This window comes from Acanthochromis polyacanthus, chromosome 13, assembly GCF_021347895.1.
Source record: "Acanthochromis polyacanthus isolate Apoly-LR-REF ecotype Palm Island chromosome 13, KAUST_Apoly_ChrSc, whole genome shotgun sequence".
Classification (NCBI taxonomy): domain Eukaryota; kingdom Metazoa; phylum Chordata; class Actinopteri; family Pomacentridae; genus Acanthochromis; species Acanthochromis polyacanthus.
Genome location: NC_067125.1, coordinates 40,945,528 through 40,969,601, shown reverse-complemented (window position 1 = coordinate 40,969,601; position 24,074 = coordinate 40,945,528). Strand labels below are relative to the sequence as shown.

The 24,074-nt window shown below is 39.4% G+C and overlaps 1 protein-coding gene and 1 non-coding gene across 2 annotated transcripts in view; one reads left to right on the top strand and one right to left on the bottom strand.

The window, feature by feature from the left end:
- LOC110967662 (cytoplasmic dynein 2 heavy chain 1) overlaps window positions 1–24,074 on the top strand; it is a 134,439-nt gene that overhangs the window by 92,358 nt on the left and 18,007 nt on the right. Inside the window, exons 82-89 of the mRNA XM_051957789.1 lie at window positions 4,458–4,618; window positions 5,327–5,452; window positions 9,304–9,414; window positions 12,351–12,420; window positions 12,866–12,951; window positions 17,857–17,926; window positions 18,154–18,386; window positions 19,367–19,471. Of these exons, the coding sequence (XP_051813749.1) occupies window positions 4,458–4,618; window positions 5,327–5,452; window positions 9,304–9,414; window positions 12,351–12,420; window positions 12,866–12,951; window positions 17,857–17,926; window positions 18,154–18,386; window positions 19,367–19,471 (962 nt within the window). The remainder of the gene's footprint in view (window positions 1–4,457; window positions 4,619–5,326; window positions 5,453–9,303; window positions 9,415–12,350; window positions 12,421–12,865; window positions 12,952–17,856; window positions 17,927–18,153; window positions 18,387–19,366; window positions 19,472–24,074) is intronic.
- Window positions 1,660–1,732, bottom strand: trnam-cau (transfer RNA methionine (anticodon CAU)). The gene has a single exon. It is a non-coding gene; the product is annotated as a tRNA-Met (tRNA).

Below are 24,074 nucleotides of genomic sequence, written 5' to 3'. Positions count from 1 at the left end.
AATTCTTTTGCCACAGCTTTCAACTGTTTTGCATCGGCTGGCGAAATCAGCCTGAAGGCATTAGCGTGCGTCGCGAGGAACTGAATTTGTCTCTCATGCCAGCTCTCTGCATGCTGCTTTTCCAGCTGTTTTTGTGGCTAACAGAAGCTTTTTACAAACCTCGCTGACGCACCAGACAACCTGCATGTCACACCACAGTTTGTGCGTCGGCAGACATGTGAACGGAATGCAGTGGCCAAAGTGTAGCTGGAAGACAATGCTGTGGTTGCAGCTGATGACCTTTCTTTTACAGCTCTTACAGGCATGGTATTTGGATGCTAAGTGGTAAGAGCTGCTGACCCCAACCCACCTGACATTCTGATGTATTGCAGCAGCTCTAACTTGATAAAGTCTGGGTGCAAGCAAACAGGCTAAGACATCCAGTAACAATTATATCAAGTGTTATCAGCACTTGGAAATAAAGCATAGTTGTGTACATGCTATCTGCTTATGAATAAAGAGTGGTTTATGGCTTAGCAAGCTTAGAAAGGTGAAACAAAATGTATTTTTTTTTTTTCACAATTCTTGGTCACAAGGCAGAATCAGATGGCTCAAATCTTGGTAAAAATGTTTGATAGTGATCAGCAATGTGGTTGGCTTTCACATGATAGGTTTGCTCAAATGACAGATAGCTATAGAATTAATTTGTGACTTTGAACAAGTCACACTGTCAGATGTATTATAGAACCAATTTGATGACACAAAAATCACAATTAACCTTAAGACTCTGTTGTGGGTCAGGATTAAAGTGAAGACATGTAGGAGTGATGCAAATGGAATGAAACAAGGTATGGTTATAACTATAAGATTTAAAAAAGACTGCACAGTGGTATATGACAGTAACACTTATCAGTGATATGAATGTGTTTGCATGAAGAGGAAGGGACATAGTGTCAGAGTTTAAAGATAAACAGAAGACATGCTGGATTAGGAACAATTGTGTGATCTTGAAAGCAGTCACAGATACATCACAGAAGCATATTTACTGATAACAAAAGAAGTTTCTAACTGAAGTTGTACATTGAATGTTTTCAGGTTCTGTCTGCATATAAAATAATGTTTACAGCATATGTTCTTTACTGTATTTAACCTTTCTCCCTCTTCTTGTATTTTGTGGTCAAGTGGAATATTAGTGATAGAACCACTGTATGAGGTTTAACGTCTACTGATAGACATGCTGCCTGCTGCTGACAAACAATCCTGTAATGGTACTGAGTCACTGTCATGGCTACACCAATATTTAAAGCTCCTAACAGTAGCAAGCCTGACTTTCAAACACAACTTCAAGCCAGCATTGATCATTAGGACCAAAGACTGGATTGTCACATCACAAGACTTTGTCTGTAAAGAACAATGCTGTTTCTTTACAACTTTAAATCCTATCATTATATGTATATTCAAATTCAGACAAACCCACATTCCCACAGGTTAAACACGTTAGAGACAAACTAATTCAAATGATATCCACCTCAAGCTTTAAGCTTTAAGTCGAACCTCAAACAGTTTTTCAGTGTTTTGTTCAGTCTGTACTTGTACCCCAGCATAGATCTGGTGGATTTAAAGCAGTGAGTGTTTGGTATGTCCCCTCGTCATTGTATTTAGTGATTAGCCTAAAACAACTGCCCCGTGTGAGGCTTGAACTCACGACCTTCAGATTATGAGACTGACGCGCTGCCAACTGCGCCAACGAGGCCTGGGAAAGAGCTATGTGGGCTATTGTGGCAGTCAGGAAGTTAGCCGTTCTTACTTTTTAGAAATTGTAACAGTAAGTATTAAACTTGACATCTTTTTCTTGAAAATAAACCCTGTGTCAACAATTTGCTTGTTCCACAGCTTTCAGGTGTATCCCACAGGCTTCTTCACTCGATGGAATTAATGTCTATCATTCCACATTTTAAAAATGTAACCATCATCTTTGCTTAACTATTGACTGTTCACTGAGTGTTTGAATTCAAAGCTGTGGTAGTTACTGCCTCTTGTCTTCTGATGATTAATTGTAGTAAAGCATTGCTCCATGCAGCATTTGATCTGATGACCTTCACATCAGAAAACTGGAGTATTGCCAACCAACAAGGATTCACATCACAGGGAAATGTCAGATATTTACAGTAGTTTAACTTGTTTTGGCCAAGTCTTTTGATAATTATTTAAACTTTAATGTATTTTATCAACTCATTTCTGTAAACTCTAGAGTGTTGTTAATGATAGAAATGACTCACTAATGGTGATGTTCAAGACTGCGAGTATTTGCATATATTGTACTGAAGTGTCAATCAGCCCAGTTGTCTGTCTTTAAAGGTGTGTGTTTTATTTACAGCACAGCTATCGAGTGGTAATTCTATCTCGATATCATGCCTTTTTTAAAAACACCTGCCCTGTGTAAAGTTTGAACTCACAACCATCAGATTATGAGACTAACACAATGTCTACTGCGCCAACAAGGCCCTTCACATGCACTAAATATGTGAAAAGTCATCGCTCCAGTGTCTCCTTGCAAATTACACTTACCTGTCTGTACTTTTCAGTTTGTGGGTGTCTAACAGCCCAGCTCTCTTAATTCTCCTTAAATCTGTATCTGGTTCCACTTGAGTTTTTTCCTCAACAGCACTAGAGTCACTTCGTTGTCTTACTGTGTGTCTGTGGGCTGTTGTAGTAAACCACACAGCCACTTCCTCAGGATACAGAGATAGTCCTCGCTCTCCTTTAATGCATTGTGAAGTCACAGATGAAGGTGTGGCGTGAGTGTAACGCATGAGGTGGTGAGAGTGTGTGTGGATCTGAATGAAAGAGTGTGAGAGACAGACAAAGGAACAGGAGAGAAGAAGATTTTGTGTGTATGTGTTTTTGGCAGTAAATCAGTATGCTAATGAGGCATGGTCTGTAATCCTCTTACAGCTAATCTCACTCAATCCCTCCAGTCCATGCCTGGGCACTGCTCACACACACAGGCATGCCTGAATGAACACAACACACACACACACACACACACACACACACACACACACACACACACACACACACACACACACACACACACACACACACACACACACACAGTGCTCACCCAACTCCTCAAAAAATTCAAACCTCTTTCATATACATATAGAGTGATTTTGATGAAAAGATAAAAAATCACTTTGAGATAGAAAAAGCTGACTGTCCATGATGTCACATGTTGTGTATGACCACGTGTTTCCTTTACAGTATTGTTTGAACCACTGGACAACTGTTACTGTCTTTTTCCGGGTTCCTCTTTGCCCTGTTTTCTGCCGGTGTGTCATAAAGGCCAAGGTGAACTTAGCTATTCACAGACAGAGGATGCTGGTCTGCAGCATGAATGCTGATTACCTGCCCATGTCAAAGGCAGTTGTGTATGTATTTGTGCATGCACACGTTCTGCAAACGCTCGCTTTTTTTTTGCAGACAGACATCCGAAGCCATGTGGTCAGATGACTGTTTTTCTTAGTGTTGCTATGGTGATGCAGCAAAAGGTCGCTCTGAGATGTTCTCTACCAAGGCCTTGTGTGCGTGCATGTGTGTGTACTTCAGTGCAGCAGATTGCATTTGGCAGCAGACACCAACAGAATGTTCAGACTTGGGCAGTCACCTCAACCAGAGAAGACAGCACTGTGTTTGTGTGTACACAACTGCGTGTGTGTCTGTGGAAGAGATATTTGCTGATACATTCACAAATAACGTCACAGAGGAATTTCTAACACAGCCACTCGTGCTGTGTGCCCGTATTGCTGCATGTGTGTCACTATTAGCTCTCCTATCTGATATTCCATTCAATATATTACAGCAGGATTAGAGTCTAAGTATGCCTAGTAAAGGGACGCACACACGGTCACACACACACTCAGACACACAAAGAGCCTGACTTCTCAACACCAGGGGGCTGACAAGGTATTCTTCTGCTGTGTGTGGTGAATTCTGCTGCATACCTAGCATTCAGTATGCATAGCACATCGCCCTCCTAATCTTTCTCACTCTGTCTTTCCGAGTGTCTTCCTCCTGTGTTCTCTCTCTCTCTGTCATTGCCTCCTTTCTGTTTTCCTCCTCTTCTACTTTTTTCTTTTATCTCCTTTCCCTATCATCACCCTTAGGTGCAGTCTATCCCTTACTGTTCATGCCCTCTGTCTGTCTCCCTGTCTACCTCAGTATATCTCCTCTTTCCCCATCTACCCTCAACAAATGCTCCCTTTGCTGTTACTTTCTTAGCATTTGCTTCCTCTTCTTGCCTCTGATGCTCTTCTGCCCTCTCCCTGTCCTCTCTCGGTACGCTCTTTCTGCAGTACATCCATTTACTTTGACTTTAAGTTGCATACCAAATTTAAATGAAATGTTGAAACACATTTCATAGATCTTTATTTCACACTTCTTGTTCTCTTCCCACCTCCTCCTCTTCCTCTCTGCAGGTATGAAAGAGCTCTCCCCCCCACCTCTGAATCTGCGGCGTCTCTATACTGAGACAATGGAATGGGAGCCAGTGTTGATCATCATCTCTCCAGGGGCGGACCCATCCCAGGAGCTTGCAGAACTAGCAGCAGAAACTGTTGGGAGGGACAGCTATCATGAGGTAGTGAATACCAGAATAAATAGAAGTTACAGCAGAATAACAGATCCGGGGGGATTTTTCAGTAGAACTGGGGCATCAGATCTACAAAATAGTAAAGTATGCTCCGACACAAGGAACATTCAGAGTGCTACAACTTGTTGAATGCCATATTGCAACACAGTTTTGATGCATATCGTGCAATAATGTTTTGTCATCACCTGTAAATATTTCAAAATGGCAAGAAGTGTGAGAAAAGTGGTCTTGCAAGATATCGGTACACACCTGACATTATTCAATATGATTAATACAACAAGTTAAAAACAATGCTGAGGTTGTAATTGTTAATAAATCCATTGAAAAGATCAAAATACAAGTTTCAATTGCTCACAGCTTCTGAGTTTACTGTCAAAGTCTGACATATGGTCACTTCTACACCTGTGCCATGGTAATACACTGCATTTAGAAAACTATTGAAAACATACATGCAGAGTATATGATTAGCACATTGTAATTGCTTGTTTATATGTGATAGTTTGGAGCAATTTTGTGTTATCTGTTTCTGCTGAGAAAAAGTGCTAAATGACAGAATATTTTGTAGAGTCTCCCACTGAGAACAGAGATTGATTACATTTATTATTTGCCCCTAAATTGTAAGAAATTTAAATCGTTTTTTTTATCCCACTGATTCTGTTTCTCACCCCACCCCCCTACCTCTCTCTGTCTGTCTAGATCTCCATGGGTCAGGGACAGGCTGATGTGGCCTTAGCCACACTCAGAGAATGTTCCCGAAATGGAGACTGGCTTTGCCTGAAAAACCTTCACCTTGTCACTGCATGGCTACCCCTCCTGGAAAAAGTAGGTACCCTGTGTGTGGTAAGGCTGCAGTGACAGCAGTCAGCATTTATCTGTGTATGTGTGTTACAGAGATTTTTGTATTTTGCTTAATTTTGTGCTTTTTGTTGGTAAACTGGTGTTAAAATGCTGTTATTTCTAATTACTGAACCATAGCACCTGACAAGGATTGTTATTGATCAATTTAAGGAGACTGTGCTCCACTAATAGGATTATGTATGTTTGATGTGTTTGTGTATGTGTTTCAGTTGAATTCCATGAACTAACGCTGCCTTAGCATTTACAGAATAACTGTGATATACTAGAGTCACATTTGCAAAACAAAGTTGCATGTGGTTGTGAAAATATGCAACCTCCACTACAAATACAGGATGCAATAATCCAGCAATGGGAATATAATCAGGCCAGAACTGATACAATTACATTTATTATATTAGAACAGTTTTATAATATTAGCTATAAACTAACATAAAAACTACATTATGAGGCATCCAAAGTAAGTTGAAGAAAAGGGCTGAATAAAAACTGAATTGTAAAAATTCAAGTAGAATAAGTCCTATTATCTGGGTCCACAAATGTAAGTCCACAGAAGAGGTCCTGTGAAACAAGACCACTAGTACTTATTCCCATTATTTCACGTTCACACTTGCAGGTAGAGTATGAGTTAAAGGGGATAAAGTCAGTGGAAAAGGGCAGGCTGGAGGACGTTATGTCCTAAAAATGCGTACCTTCCTTGTTTCACCCCTGCTTGTTAATGTTTATCTATATTACTCCAAAAGTACCACAGGACACACGCAAACACAAGAACACAATCTGCTGGCTGCCCACATTTCCATATCTAAAATTACCTTCTGTCCTTTGTACGCACGTGTACCACATTTTGCATTCTTCCTGTCGGCCCATATTAGCTCCTGTGGTGTTGTTTGTGTGGCTGTGTATGTGACCATGTGTGCTTGTTTGTTTGCTTCTGGACAAATGTGTGTGTATATGTGTTTGGATCATTGTTCCTTTGCATAAAGTAGGTGCATACCTGTGCGTGTCACTCATAGTGCCCGTGTTATTTGACCTGTGTGGAGTTTTTTTGGTTGTGATTGTGGGTTTTTGTGTTACATTAAGTGTTCTTATTTGTATCTTGCCCATTCTTTGTGTTTATTTGTGTCCATGTGTTTTTCCTGGGGTTCTGTTTGGTGTTGTGTCACAGTAGCAGGTCATATCTCACTGGGAGGCACAGCTGTTGGCCGTGATTGGCCTGTGTATGTGTTCCTATGTGTGCATGTGTGTGCACGCACTTACCTGTGTGTGTTTGTGCGTTTGCGGGCCTTGGGGTTAGCCTGAGATCCCTCCTGTCCAGTCTGTGCTCCCAGGGTGACTTTAACTGTGGCTTTTTGCAGCTCTCCTCCTCTGCTTACGTCCTTCCATGTTGTACTCGACCAAACACACTCTTTTCTCTTCTCCTAATGCTTCAGTGTGCATTTTTAATTTTTTTTTCCTTAATTTGTTTAGACCTCTACATCTCAGCTATTTTCTCACCAGTTTTTTTTAATACTCTTGTCTCTCCCTCATACTGAATGACTAAAACTCTCTTTTTGTCTGTCTGCTTCTTTCTCTCACTGTTCCTTTGTCTCGGTTTTTGCGCAGCAACCGATGAGGTTGGAGTCTCAGCACTCGAGCTTGAAATGAAAAACTGACACAACATGGGGAACGAGGGAGGCAGGGAGCGTAGGAAAGAAAGAATGAAGTTATGGTGATGTGAAAGGAGAAAGTAGGGAAAAATGAATTTAACCGCAGCAGGCGGGTGAAAATTCAACCAAGGCAGGGCTTTGTTTTAGTATCTGCCTCTGTTTCTGTAACTGTGTCCATCTGCTCAGTTTTACTGTATCTCCCAGTGCAGTTTCTACATTTTCCAGCTTCTTTTCGCCATCTGTCTCTCGTGCTTTCCTCCTTCACTGCAGCAGTTGGTCAGTTAAAGAGAGGAAGGAGGAGGAAGAGAGAGGGAGAAAGAGTGGTCAGTGTTCATAATTTAAGTTGGCAGTGCAGATGTCCTCTCATATTCTTCCACTTGCACTGTTATGTCTGCGTTTCTACATCACCCACCCACTCTATCTTCTTATAGATCGTCCTCCCATTTTTTAGATTATTTTTTCTTTATTTTTATTATCACAGTAAGAACATGTAGTGAGAGATGTTTAGATGCAGAATTTTTATAAAAATAACATATTTAAGAATCACATCTGTTGTGATATAATTATCATTGTTCAACATGAAGCACTGTATCAGAGCTTACTGTAATATAGGATTCTTATCACTAGTTTGCAGGTGCCAAGACTGTTTAGCTTAAGTGTCTGTTTGTGCATACGTGGTGTGGCTTTCACACTCTCTATAGTATAGATGCATTCCAACAAAGCTTGGTTTTGATATGCTAATGCTAAAATAAATCTCTCCCTCTCGCTGACTCCTACCATTTCTTCTTTTTTTCCTTTTTTTTTACAACAATCTACATATCTATATTTTCTAGTTTTCTGTGTTTTCTTCTCTGTCTAGTGCCTTCCTGCAATACTATGATTTGCTCCCATGGGATTCTTATTGACAACAAACACACATATGCAAAGACACACATGGACAAAGACAAAAAACATTTTTCATGGATGTCAGTTCTTGTGTTCTTTGGTTTTCTTGTGACCATGTGAGCTTCCAGGAGAATACATTTAGGCTCCAAATGATGCAGAAACACATTGATTACAATTCAATGTGTGTGTGTGTGTGTGTGTGTGTGTGTGTGTGTGTGTGTGTGTGTGTGTGTGTGTGTGTGTGTGTGTGTGTGTGTGTGTGTGTGTGTGTTCTTGTGTGTGAGTGCCCAATCAGATGACACAAGACCCTAAGGTGCCAGCATGCTATTTTTAACCACGTGTCTTTGAGAAAGATAGAAAGAGATGGGCAAGGAATGTAAGGGGAGAAATGAGAGAGAGAAAGCTGGAAATTGAGATGAAGAGACAGCAATGGAGACGGTGGAAAGAAGAGATGCAGAAAGAAAGAGAAAAGATACTGGAAAAGATAGGGTGTATAAAAGTGAGGTGAATGATTTGTCACTGTGGGGGATATGTGGTAGAGCAATGATTGTAAATGAGGAAGAATTACATACAAAGGAGGAATTTTATTTTTATTCACTACATATACAGTATAGTTTGTATGAGTTTAGTATGATTAGTATTTACAGTTTTCTTTAGTGCACAGGGTACTGATGGAAAAGAGGGTTAGCTGCTCTAATGTCACCACATAGATAAATAGAAGATGAATTAATTAATCCAGACACCTTACACAGATATGAATAAGTTTGTCTTGATTTATGAAAGAAGCTGTTGTTTAGAGTTGGGGCTGAGTTACTTTTGCACTAATTAATTTTTTTTAACGGATTGTTTTTTGGTGGAAGTCACTGAAATGTTCCAATGTTGTGGATGTGAAAACAATGTTCTGCTTACGCTGCTTTTGCAATGAAAAAGAGAGGCATATATGAATTTTGCAGTTATTGGACCTACTAGGATAGACTCCAGCCTTTAGCAGCACTAAACAAGATAAAGATAAGGAGATGATTTACTTTCATAATACAGAATCTAAATATTGTGTGCAATGAAAGAATAAAGTCTCCTTTTTATTTTTTTCAGCTAGGCAGTGAGTTTCATACTATAATATGGTATTGTTGTGTGTTACATGCATGTGTGTGGTTTTAGGGACAATAGAATGGAAAAAGTATGTTAGCTAACACTTAATTAGAATACAAGCATAGTGTCATATTACCCTTGTGTCTCTTTCTTAGTGTTTATAATGTATCTAATGTTTGCACCGTTTTTCCTTCATAGGAGCTAAATATACTGCGCCCCAACGCAGGCTTCCGTCTCTGGCTGACAGCAGAAGTTCACCCCAGATTTCCTCCCATACTGCTGCAGTCTAGCCTGAAGATCACTTATGAGGTATTCTCACAAGTAGCAATAATAATAATAATAATAATGTGTTCGATTTATATAGCACCTTTTACAAACCCAAGGTCACTTTACATGAACATGATAGCAACATAATACTCACACAGTAACAGTGTAGTTTGGTGTTGGATGTATTGTCCTAACTCATGTCACCCAACGTCATACACAAACATGTACCAAGACATTTTTGCAGGCATTCTGTACACAACCTGACTCTACATACAACATAAGTGACTCCTCCTACTGTGTAATATCACTGAGATGTCACATGGTGCAAAGTTGTATCACCTGTCAATGACTACAATGTTTCTAAGTTGACAAGTGGAGTGCACTGATGTTCAAAGGAAGTGAGTCACCCTTAAAAATTGTAAATGTCATCTGAATTACCTAAGAATTTGGCAATATCTCTTAGAAATTGCATCAGGTAAGAGCGGCATGTAGACAATGATGTAATGTTGCGTCAGCTGTTGAGGGCTCTGCAGGAGTTGCAGTCATTTCTTGCTTGTGTCAGGAAGGAGCCTGGTGAACATTTCATTTTGTCTTCCTTTTAAAATGACAAACTGAAGCAACTCGAGGGCTTCTGATAACATTTCATCCATAAATTTCATGTTTCAAAACAGTTTTAGAAAAGGTTGCAAATACTTATTTCAGAAAATTTGTAGAACACCTGTCAAATATTAATTACCTTTGTTGTATACACCAATATATTTCCCATTATGAGCATTTAAAAACAAATACTTTTGACAGATTGTATTTAAAATGCTGGCCACAACATAGAAGCTCATTGCAATAGAAGTGAATATACTTGTAATCATTGAAACACAAATCTATGATTTCTGAATTAAGTAGAGCTTTTTAATAACCCTGTTTGCATTTAGTTTGAGACCCATGGGCTGTGTCTATTGGCATCATGGCTTTTCATGGAAAAGAAGTGCCAGAGTGACTAAAAACTGTTTTTGAAACAGATTAGCACATGCTTCAGATGTGGTTAGCAATGAAAACCTGTGTGACAGTGTGAAGGACACTGTTTAATGTGAACTTCTAGGGATAGCATCCAAGTAAAACAACTTTGATTGCTCTTGGACACAAAAGTGCAAGGCTCCATTTTGCTAAAGAACATAAAAAGACCAACCAGCTGAGACCAAGACTGATTCGTTGGACTCAGATAGGGTCTGGTGTGTTTGGCATTACCCATGACCGTCAGTGAATGCATGGTCCTGAAAACATTGAAGTATGGAGGTGAGAGTTTGATGATCTGAGACTGCATAAGAGCAAAAGATGCTGGGGAGACCACATTTGTAGATGGCATCATGAATGCCTGTGGATATACCAAAATACTGTCATCGAAGATGCACTCTTTTGGCAGAAGAAGAAAATTCTAGCGTTATAATGGTCAAAGCACAGTTCCAAAATCATACAGGTATGTCCAGAGATTTAAAAAAAGTGGAAATTATGACCTGGACAAGTATGGTGCCTGACATGAATGGCACTCAGGGGTTTGTAATTTTGACAGAGCAATTCTAAACTGTCAGTTTTTATTTTACATGAGTGGAAAAACTGTTCAACTCTGTGAGGCCATACAGGTTTGATTCATGTGACATTTAAGGGTTGCCTCACTTCTGGTGTATACTGTACATATCTACTGTCTTTACATGCAGTATTGCAAATGATCCTTTTCTGCCTCCCTAACTGTGAGTGTCTGTGAGCAGGATTTATCCATGTGTGTCTTTTCTGCTCTGTATAATCTGTGAGGATGTGCACTTTGTGTGTTGGTGATGCATGCTTTAGTGCTCAGTGTGTTTCTGATGGGAGTCATGCTCATGGGGTTAACTGCTTCAGCAGCCAAGCACAACCGACACCTTCTGTCTGTTTTTTACAGGCAAGCTTACTTACACACTGTACATGAAGATACACACACCTTAACACAGTCCAGTAACCACCAAGTTACAGTAATACACTGTTTCTCACCTACAGGACAGCTGCCAGTGCTAATTTGTGAAACTAGTATGCACAAACAGTTTTGTTTCTACCACTGTTATTGTATTAGGATTGTACAGGCATGATTAGCGCTGGGTCTGATCAAATGCATTTAATCCACTGAGCTGATAACATATGTGGTGAGTTTTAACAAATTTAGTGCACACAACTGTGCCGTGTGTATTACCAACACGTCCAGATGGGGGTACCAAATGTTTAGCAAAGCCGATAATGTGTGAACAAATGTTAACGTATACTCATTGTTTTATCATAAATGGAGCATATTGTCTGCAGAGGAATCTAATTTACAGAGATACAATATATGTTGATTCAAGTGGCAGTTGTACCAGCTGGGTTACAGGAGAGCAATTAAATGCAGCATTTTTATGATCATACAGAATGTATACAGTCTGTTTGTATAAAACACGAGATCACGGTCTGTGAGAAGTGCTATAGCGTCCAACTTTGACCGCTGTTCTTTTCTTGTTGTTTATTCATAAGTTCATACTGACAGTGTCTCTAAACCTTCAGCCCTTTTGATATCATCTCTTTCTCTTTCTTTTTTTGTCAGACTTATTTAATGTCTGTATTTTCAGCTCTGTCCAGTTTTTTAATGCAACCATATGCATTTTTTTTGAACAAGGGAACATTTTTACTTGTGATGAAATGTTTGTTGATCCTGCATATTTTACAAGTTCAAAGGACAAAATATTACTGAATAGACAAACATTCTGTTGCATCTTTGTTATTCTCTCCCTGTTCTTTGCCATGTTTCCTTCCTTGTATAACGTTAAAATGTTTGAACCCTGCAGTTTGAACTTGCCGTTACATTTGAATATTTGGGACAACTACATAATAAAACATGTTTTTCTTCCCCTCTGACTTTCTTTCTTCTTTACTTTGTCCCTTCCCTTTCCATCTGCCCCCCTCTTTCTATTTGCCATCTCCAGGCTCCTCCAGGGTTGAAGAAGAACCTGCTGAGAACATATGAGTCCTGGACTCCAGAACAGATCAGTAAAGGTTGTCTCTTCTTTTCTGTTGAGGAATCAATATCTTACGGTAAATCCTACTGTAAGTTATTGAATTCATCGTCTATTTCAGCCTTTTGGGACAGCTGACAACCACACCTATTGTTACAGAGCTAAGCTAAAGAGCTGGCCCGAAGCTTAAAGAATCTATATTTTATTTCATGTGAAGTAACAGGACACTTCATTTGATTTGATAGAAATGTTGTGTGTTTCTATAATAACACACAACATTAGTAATATCAGTTTTGAGGTTGCAGTACAGCATTTAAAAAAGCCAAAACTGTCCTCAGGCAAATACACAGTAGCATGGTTGAGTCCACAATTGTATATTGTTTGCTGAAAAACTGTAGAAAGGAATCTCCTCTTCAGTCTTATCAAGCTTCAATGAATGAATATCGTACTCGTTTTGGTTGTGCTGCATTGTTGATTGTATGTAGGAGGAGTCCTGTCCAGATCCCAGTCCCTGTTTTGCCTGGCTTGGTTCCATGCTGTCTGTCAAGAGAGACGAAATTACATACCACAGGTAAAGTACACAAACCTCCTAATATTACCCTGAATGGTCATAGTTCTACTGTAATATTTCAGGACTTACAACCCAAACTGCTTCAGTATTTAAAAGAGATAAAATGCAGCACTCGTTAAAATGTTGTAACAGTCCAGGACCATGATAGACACAACAGAGATACATGTAAATATGAATGCAAAAAGAGTGACCAACACTTTTTCTTAACTTTTTCTGCTGCTGGATTATATCTTTTATATGAATGCTACTAGCAGGAGCTGCTATTGGACAGAAATACTTAACTTTGATACTTGTAACACAACGATGCCCTTTGACATCACAAGCTTTTGATATGATAGGATATGACCTTGTTTTTCTTTTGGTCACTGAAAGTACAGAAGAAGAACTGCATATATGTATGCATGTACAGCTGCACATGCTCATTCCTAGCCAGAAAATCTATTCAAAGTCCACCAATTAGACGCTCATAGAAAGGGTAACAAAAAATACCCCAGAGATCAGTTTTCTTTGCCCTTTCTGACCAGCACAGCAAACATGCTTGCTCTTTGTGCTGTGCCTCCGGCAGAGTCTTTGTGTGTGCTTATGAGTGTGTCAGTCTCTGTGTGTGCAGCTATGTATGTGTAAGTAGCACGTATGAATATAAGCGTTTGTTCTGAACCTGTGTGCTGGCCAACACACACTAAACACAATCTGGAAAACAGCCCCCACAGTGGTATCTTCACCTGGTACATTTCACGCATAATGTTTGTAGATCAACTTGTTACTTCTTAGGTATGCATTCCCTTTTTTATTGACTTTTCTGACATATATTTTGGAACTACAAGTGCTGCCATGCCATACACTGTCAAGGGATCTTAAGTCGGATACTTAATTATATAACTGTCAACTGACCATAGAACTATGAATCTGTTGGCATAGAATGTGATGGTAGCAATAGTACCTGAAACTTTGCTGCACAATATGCCTCAAAATTATCATTTTTTATTTACCAGTGCCAGAGTCAGCCTCTAATATTTAATGACTGAACACAATATTTTATCATTGAAACCACATTTCTGATAATAAATCATTTCTACAAAAAAGAAAGATGGCATTAATAATTACATAATGTCAATTCCTGTAGAGAAAACCAGGCTATTTATTCCTTCAGTTTAAACTCCAGGCAGTGATGAATCAGCACAAACTTAGATAACTTGTCAAAATCTTTGTGAGAAATGATGCTGAACATTAATCTGAGTCAATAGGCTGCTGGGACCCTAATGTTCAAAAGACCACTGGTTTTGTATTTACTCTTACCAGTTTTATAAAATACATTGTGTAATCATTTGCTATCCAAATCTCAAAGCAGTTTAGTTGCTGCTGTAAGTTAAAGCTGTAGTAGGCAGAAATCTGGAAAAGGCAAGGAAAAAAGATACCGTAATTTGAAGAAATACAGCCTCCTTCTGCAGCTCTGAAGTCCCTCCCACTGTGCATTCACTTCCAATATGTGGTCATAGTCCAGCTAAAGCCCAGATTATTTTGTGGCTTAACACAGGATTTGAACGCTGCTCTCTCCAGTAAAAGACCTCTATCCCGTTGCACTACTACAATCTACTGTCACTGTAGACTTTGGTCAAACTCTCTCACCTACTCTGAATGAAAAGAATGTAATTGGCTAAACTCTCCCATCATAGACTACATTTTCTAAAAGCTGGAGGACAAATCTACTTTCATCTCAGACTACTTGAATTGCAATATGCTGAAAAGCTAGTCTGGATTTTTTTTTGTCTAATGATGCAAAAAATGTTGCCTAGTCCAGCTTTAATGAGAAACTGATCATAAGTGAAGATTGTGAATGTAAAGACTGTGCACTGTTATCTGTACATTTAAGCAATTATCATGATCCATCCATCTCGATGACAGCAAGATGTTTAGTCTGATCTCAGCTGTGGCTGCTCTGAACAGATACACACACCAAGGTTACAACTTCATCAGATAACTGGTTAAATGAATTAGTTTGTTTTGAGCATTGCAGTCGCTTTGTGTCTTCCTATCTAACCAAGATATCCAAGGATGATATATATTGTTGTTCAGTGAATAATAAAGGCTTGCATTTGGTTATTTAAGTGTCTTTAACCCAGATGTGTCACTACATAATTGTTTCAGTTTGTGATGGTCAGTGCTCATTAGGCTGCACTCACATCTAACTGATATATTTACTTAAATATTCAGGACGGTTCTGTCAAACACTCAGACATTTTCCTCAGGCAAACATTGAGTTGTGATAGCCCAGACTTGTACTTTAGAGTCCTGGCATCACAAGATTCAGTGAAAACTAGTTTTAACTGATAATTACATTTTGCAGTTTACTCAAGCGTTCTTACATGATAACTTATTGGAAGAGGGGCAATTAAGTTTTAAGTCCACTTTGAAAAGCTCCTTCAGTTTGTAGCTTTTGGGATTGGTGCAGTGTGAGTTCAGTCTAATAAAATTATATCGAGACACTTCAGCAAAATTAAGAGGAGGTCGTATCTGTGATTACTTAATACTTGCTGCAGTTTGCCAAGTCCTGTTTCCAACTTAAACAGTTGCCTCAGACTTTTCTGTCTATAAGATGTGACACCAGCTACCGCAGATAGATAGATAGATAGATAGATAGATAGATAGATAGACAGACAGACAGACAGACAGACAGACAGACAGACAGACAGACAGACAGACAGACAGACAGACAGACAGACAGACAGATAGATAGATACTTTATTAATCTCCAAAGAGAAATTCACAATACCAGCAGCATGAAAGGCAGAGAACATGAGAGCATCTAAGTTACAAATAAGAAACCTTTCTCTTTTTGTCTACTTACTAACAATCAATGCACTATACCAGACATGAAGGAGAACTGTGACAAATAACAGGTTTTTGTAATTAAATTGCCACAGCTTTTGCACACTTTTTTATTTATTTCTTCTCTCCTTTTTCCTCAGACTTGGTCACAGTACTCACCCTAAATCATTCCCCTTACAGTGCATTTGTTTTGAAAAAAATACTGATTGCACCATAGAAAGATGTAAACCTACATAACTAGCACACAGAATAAGTGTATTTAATGTCTGTTTCTGCAACCCACATTCTTTAAATTCCCTCACTTATTTCTCCCCTGATTTTCTTATTACCCTCCCTGGCTACTGTCGTCTGGTGTTTCTTTTGTTGTTTTCCTCTCTGTCTCTCTCTCTTTCAGTCACTGCATCTCTAGTGTTTTCATTTGGGATGATAATGTTGTTTCTCATACAGGAACATGACCCCCTAATTACTGCAGCAGTCACAGCTCCTTTCGTCCACTCCACCATCACTTACTCTCTTGTCGCTTTATCTACTGTCCTCACTCCCTTTCTCATTTCGTCTCTCATTGTTTTCGTCCTCTGTACATGCCTGAGCAGACAACATGTCATTTTAAAAGACAAATGCATAGAAACTGAGACAGAGAAAGGAAGACAGTGACAAGTACAGAAAAGCGGAGAGATGAATTTAGAGGCAGACAGTTTTCCTCCTGCAAAGCAGTGTAGGGCTAAAAGTGAATGTAAAGGCTATGCTTCTGTGCATATGTATATGAACGATTACCATTTTTGTTTGATGAATTACTTACAATCAGTGCACGACTAGCTTTATAAGATCCATTTATTGAATTTTTCACTGAATAAGCAGCCACTGCTGTATACTTAAAACAAATGCACGCATGCATAGGCGCAGCCTGCAGTTTCACTCACACACATCTAAGCCCATCTATCAAACGCAGCAGAAACATGCCCCTGCACAGTCTGGGAATACACACTCAGGCACAAAATTATTGAACAAACAACATACATTTAATCATTCAAAGAATTGCAGAAAATGCCTACACCGTTTTCCTCCACCCCCGACTTCATGTGCCTCCAGCGTCAGTGGGCAGATTACAGCTGCTGATTGAATAGCAGTGAAGTGTCACAAACTGCGACAGCCCTCACACTCAGTTATGTTTTAACACCTCTGTGATTTTTTTCTGAGATGACCAATGTCTTGATACTGCTTACGCACCCTGAAACAGATGATCTCTTATGCGTGTGTGTGCATATGTGTTGTCTGATTCCAGCAGATTTGTTTCTATTCTTTCTAAATCTCCACCCTGTTGACTTAACTCTGTGCTCCAGGGCACAGTGTTGCATGCACATAGGCTTGACTTTCTGCAAAAATTGTGCTTATCTTAAAGGGAGCTTTGCTTGTGGCCTGGTGGTTGCATAATATAGGAAATGAAGAGTAGAATATAAATTATGGTATGTATGTTCACAGGCTTTACTTAACAACCTACTGGATATTTCCCCTTCAGCAAGTTATTAAGGCATTATGTTGGAAAGTATTACAAACCCTTGGCTTCAGAACAGTATCGAGAAGAGTAGATGTTAAATTTGGCTGCTCTTTACAGAAACAAGTACATTTACGAGTTGTCTCAGCTACTGCTAATAGACATTCAACCTGAAAATCAGAGCCATGTGAGAAATTTCGTCAGCCTGGAAGATATATCGACTTACAACACATCCAGCTGTCTTTATGCTTTCAGGTTTATTTATTCCATCACCTGGATAGAAAAATGCGGCAGTTGGTGCTGCGCTCACACTTAAAAGATTAAGAGGATAAGGGAATGTGTGTGAGAGATGGTACCTGAATCATCAAACACTTTGTGATCCGCCCATTAGCTACACCTGCTTTAACCTGTTGGGGGTCGTGGGGTGCTGGAGTCTGTCCCAGTTAACATTTGGCAAGAGACGATTTTCAGATTTTGAATTTCATCTCTTACTGTTTGGATGTGAAAAGAACCCCGTAGTGCTTGATATGATGTGACTCTTGTAACATCATTTTTATGCTTTGCCCTCTCATCTCTGCTTTATCCAGGGTTGGACTAAGTTCTATGAGTTTTCTTTGTCGGACCTGCGTGCTGGCTTTGAGATCATCGACAGGCTTTTGAAGGTACAAGGGATGATGTTGTTCACCTCTACACCTCACATACTGAGAACTGGAATCTGTTACCTCTTTCATTTACACCACTTCACAAAGAGCTTAACCAGAACAACTCAGAACTGGCATTTCAGTTCACAGTGTGTGGTCGTTTGCCATCTGCAGTATTAGTGTTTTTCTCCTTTTATGCAAAGTTATTACACGTTTGTTGCTTTCTTTGTGTATTTATCTGTCTCCAAGGTGGTAAAGTTTTCCAGTGGGAATTTGTCCACGGCCTGTTGGAGAGTGCTATCTACGGTGGACGCATTGACAACCCGTCTGACCTCCGCATTTTACGCTCCTACCTTGAGCAGTTCTTCTCTGCACGCCTCCTCTCATCCTCCCTCTCAGCTGGACAGAGAAAGAGCAGAGGAGGAACGCAGATCTTTCCGCCTCAGATCAGCCTCCCAAACTCTTGCTCCATAATGGTAGGTTGTCAGTATGGCACAGTCATGTAACACACAGACTTAGACAGCTGGCAAGCACAAAATTAGAGTTGCTCGTATCGATGTCATATGAAGCCCTGCAGCCTTAGTATCTCATGTACTAGATGTTCTAGAAATGTATTCTTTTCTGCAGATAATTCTGTCTTTCTGCAGAGGCACTTCTGTCTTAAAATGTCTGGAATGTTTTTTGGTTTGTTTACACCTTAATGAACCAAGGTACGCTTGCAAAGAAGCAAAGGAAAATTCAAACAGAGTGCCAAATTAATGCTGCTGATAAATTCCCCTTTTGAGGTTTGGCCTGCATTGAAGTTTCATTAGTTTGTGTTGTGTTAGCCTCATTTTAGGTTGGTGTATAAAATAGCCACTACAAATAAGTCCCATTAGCCACTCTGAAATCTACCCAGTTGGTTTTGTTTTCCTATTACTCTGTATTCTGTTTATGTTCTGTGTGTGCTATTCACAGAAAACAAATTAACATGTGTGCCCAAAACTGTTCATTAGGTGTCTGTTTCTAGTCCAATTAATAGAAGTTAGGATACCACAGAACCGATGAGAGACCATTTGGTGTAAAAGTCAATATGGAAATGTCTGCTTTGAATTGGCAGTCATTTTGCACAATTTAGCAGTCAGTGGTAAGTGTCAGTTTTAGTAATTTAAGCCTTTAAAGTCCTATTTGAGCCAACTTGATATTGTGAGAAAAGTAGCATCAACTCTTATAAACAGCACACCTAATTAAGCTCAGTACAGCCTTATTTATCCTGCGCTCCCACACAGCAGACTAACAGGCATGCTTCAAGGTTTTACTGTTACATTTTGAGGCAAACGTTTCTTAGAAATACAAAAATGGAATGCGTCATAGAGCCATGATATCAACAGGGAACATGAATTCATTCTTTCTTCGTTATGCATGCATGTGGGCGCTCTTCTGTCTTTGACCTGTATGTGTCTGTGTGTCTTCTCAGGACTACCGCAGTTTAATAGAAAATCTCCCAGAGGATGACAGGCCTGCATTCTTTGGTCTGCCTGCCAACATAGAGAGATCCTCCCAGAGAATCATCAGCTCCCAGGTGCACCCACACACACACTGTCAAGCACACAGCCACCTGCTTTTTCAAGCAAACACACACACACACACCACCCCTACACACCAACACACAGGTACACACATACATAAGCTTGCTGTAACAAACACAAACCCTCATATATATACACTCTTGTATACTCACACACAGTGGGCTCCAAAGGTCCTTGAGTGAAGATATTTCTCTTTTGTCACTGTTTTTTCATCAATAGAACATTTTTAATCACCGATGATATTATTGGCATAATAACTGGAATGTAAAGTTGAATCTCTGAACATAAAAAGTCATCTTTTCTTTTGTTCTGATCCGCCATCTGTTGTAATGACTGCAGCACTGAAGCTGCATGTGCTACAGACGTTCTGTGTAAAACCTGATAGCCCATGTTATCACAGAACAGTTTGACAACGTTCCACAGAGCTTCTTGCAATGTCTCAGCAAATGATATCATCAAATCTTTAGACTGTTAACTGCACTGCACAGCTCTTGCTTTTGACTCTGTAGCTCACAAACCGCTATTACAGCGACTTAGATCTTAAAAATGTATCAAGCAAATTTACCAATAATATGCTCACTAATGACAGTCCTTTATGTGTTGGCACTGCTTTTAAAGGAAGCTATAAAGACGTTGCAGCTTTGTTTGCAGGTTTTCTTGTTAAAGTAAAAAAAATGCTAAATTCCAGACTAAATATACGACCTTCGATTGTTCTCACTCCAAGACAGCTGATTCCACTGTATTGTAATTAGAGGCCACATGCAAGAGTTATTCTTAAACATTTAGCCGCTCATATGGCTTTATTACTTTTAAGGTGCTGATAATCTATAAAAACTGTTCCATTTTCTGTTGAATAACGTGAATAACATGTGAGGCCAGAGAGAGAAATGATAGAATGCTCATTTCTCTCAGTATTAGACCATAATGATGTGATTTGCATGCATGCAGCTTCATCCCTGCTTAGAAAACTGTATTCTGCATTCCGTGCTGCACATCCTTTACAACAAGCGCAGGCTCTCTCACACCATTGTATTTTTATTTTCATTGTCATGTTTTATATCAGTTGTGAGGATGGTGTTCTCTGTTCAATAGGATGAAGGAGACATGTTGCTATTCTTACCAAGACATTTCATACCTTACATCTTATATCAGCTACCTATTATTCTATCACACCAGCAAACATAACACTATGTCAGCTTTTTGAATTATTCTTTGGGTACTGAAGACGTACCCAAAGCTTGGTCAAACTGTTTGCTCTGTTTATGCTCTCTGGGCATTGAGCGAGCTGCACAATACTATTACCTTAGAAACACTTATTTCATTATCTTTAAACGTCCATCAAGCAGCCCTGAAGGAAACGTAATCACTCACTTGATGTGGAATGTGTTGTAAATGTTGTTGGTATGACCCGTGTCCCTTTCTGCGTTTACCGTTTCCCTCGTGTGGCGTTTATATATTGAACGTGTTCACCTGAAATAGTTCTCTGTTTGAAACTGTTTGTGTTGCCGACTGACCAAGAAAGCCAAGATCTGGTATCTCAATGGGATAAATAGAATGAAAACTAAATAAATTTTCCCCACATATGTTCAGTTGGGCTGAGGTCAGGTGTCTGTGGAGGAATGTCCATGACAGTCAGCACTTCTTTGATCTTGAAGTAGTTCTTTGAGGCGTATTTGGGCTCATTATGCAGCTGCAGTACGAGTCCTTTCCACAAAGATGCAAACCAGAAGGTGTAGCATGTTTCTGAAGAGGAGAGTGCTACTTCTTTTTGGTCAGGGAGCCGCCAATTTGGTCCAGAGTAGCAAACACTCCAAGACCTGAATATTTCACGTTTCACTGTCAGTTCAGTACGCTGCAGTATCATTCTCTCTCTTGCTCGTCTCCTTACATGCACCCTTGTCAAACTTGGATTAATCAGTAAATAAAACTTTATTCCAGCCACCCACTATGAAATGCTGGTCTGTCTGAGCCCATCCCATCTGTTTGGCCTTGTTTTCCCTCCTGAGAAGTGGTTTAGAGACTTACAGACTAACTCTTCCTCTGAGAGCAATGGTAAACAGTGTTCTTTTGACAGTACAAGTTGCTTTTCTATTTCTCGGTAAACAAAGCTTCAGATATTGATCTGCCAGTGCCATGATCGCGTTTGGTCAGATTCTACTGATCCAGTGCCATTCATTGCCATTTTTTTAAACTTTCAGCGTAGCTATGATTTGACATTCAGATAGCCCCTGTTTGCTGAGAATAATTACTAGACTAATGCAGTCTTTCTTAGTGTGACGCCAAGTTTTCCACTCAGTGCTGCTTACTAAGTAATATTCTGTTGTAAACCATGTTTATAACAGGAGAACTTTTCCTCTAAGTGGATTTATTTAACCAAGCCTCTGATAAGTCGATTGAATTGATGCTGCCTCAGCAGGAGGGGTAAAATTCAACAAAATATGACCTTTTGTACAAAAGAAAGTTAGCCTTGACAGTGCCACAAATTTGTAATGAATCCTAAATATTTCTTCTTCATTATACATGCCTTGACTCCTTGAAGCTTTCTTATTATTTCCAGGTTTACATGAAAATATGACAGATTTTTGTTGTGTTCCCTCAGACACACACACACACACACACACACACACACACACACACACACACACACACACACACACACACACACACACACACACACACACACACACTCACCTTTTCCTCTGGAGCTTCAGACAGGATGTAATTTGGTGAGTCTAGTCAAACAAGTACTTCTTTCTTCAAAAAGTCTCACTTTTCCCATTTGGCAGCCGTTCCTTCCTTCATCACTGTCCCACAAACCAGTCATATTGCAGACAGCTACCTCCATTCTGGACGACAAAAAATGTTAATTTGGTATTGTTTTAGAAGTTTACTTTTCAGGTCTAAGCACTAAACCAAACAGCCATCTGTTTCACAACAAATTTAAATTCATCTTGCAGAGACTTGGAACAAGGATTAGAAATATAAAGTCAATCATGGTAAATATTATGTCAGCTTTTCAGTGCATAGATCATGATGTGTTTGTATGGTGTTGCATTTATAAGTATAAAGTTGCATAAACTACAGGCATAATGCAACATTACCAAACAGTGCAATGTTCAACAGTCTGCAAAAAAGGAGAAGATGATTTAGTTTAAAATAATATCTACAGCAGTATAAAGTTCAGGAAAGAGTCTCTCAAGTTTCGATTCACTTGACTAAATATTTGATATGTTTTATACAGAAATACATAAAATCTCTCTTAGACTGCCAATTCTAAACAAATACAGAAAACTGCAGAGATGCTCAATATATTTGACAGACAGTGACTTAAAGACGAGGAAATAGTAAAAAGGAACTGAGTATCACCCCATGATTACTGCGACAAATTACTGAGTGGATGTGGTTGAAGTTATTTTTTGCTGTTCTGTTTGTTTGCACTATGTGCTAACAGCTGAAGTTGCAGATGGTCTGCACTACATATTTATGCAGATTTTGTCACAAATGATCACAGTTTTGTGCTTGTGTGTTCACATCACATACAGTTTAAATCAGTGTGTGTGTGTGTACTTGTGTTCATGCGGTTGATGGTCACTGCACATTCTGATGTAACTCATTGCAACACAATCACACACATACACTAGATATGTTCTGTGTCATGGTTGTGTGTGTATGCTAGAGAGAGGAGGACGGCCGTAATAAGTGACAGAAACAGGACATGAAGTGGTCGTTGCAACTGGTCACTTTTGGGAGCTAGAATCTTGCATGATTCACATCTAACTGAGGTTGAAATGCCTTTATTATCAGTGTATATGAAAGTACAATGAAAGTCTGTTGGCAGTCCTTACAGCAGCAGCACGAGTTGTAGTGATGACTGGAAATAAGAGTCACATTAATATCTATGGACATCAACATACACACGTGGACAAAATTGTTGGTACCCCTCAGTTAAAGAAGGAAAAACCCACAATTCTCACTGAAATCACTTGAAACTCACAAAAGTAACAATAAATAAAAATTTATTGAAAATTAAATAATCAAAATCAGCCATCACTTTTGAATTGTTGATTAACATAATTATTTAAAAAAACAAACTAATGAAATAGGCCTGGACAAAAATGATGGTACCCATAACTTAATATTTTGTTGCACAACCTTTTGAGGCAATCACTGCAATTAAACGATTTCTGTATTTGTCAATGAGCGTTCTGCAGCTGTCAACAGGTATTTTGGCCCACTCCTCATGAGCAAACAGCTCCAGTTGTCTCAGGTTTGATGGGTGTCTTCTCCAAATGGCATGTTTCAGCTCCTTCCACATATGTTCAATGGGATTCAGATCTGGGCTCATAGAAGGCCACTTTAGAATAGTCCAACGCTTTTCTCTCAGCCATTCTTGGGTGTTTTTGGCTGTGTGTTTTGGATCGTTGTCCTGTTGGAAGACCCATGACCTGCGACTGAGACCAAGCTTTCTGACACTAGGCGGCACATTTCTCTCCAGAATGCCTTGATAGTCTTCAGATTTCATCGTACCTTGCACACTTTCAAGACACCCTGTGCCAGATGCAGCAAAGCAGCCCCAAAACATTACTGAGCCTCCTC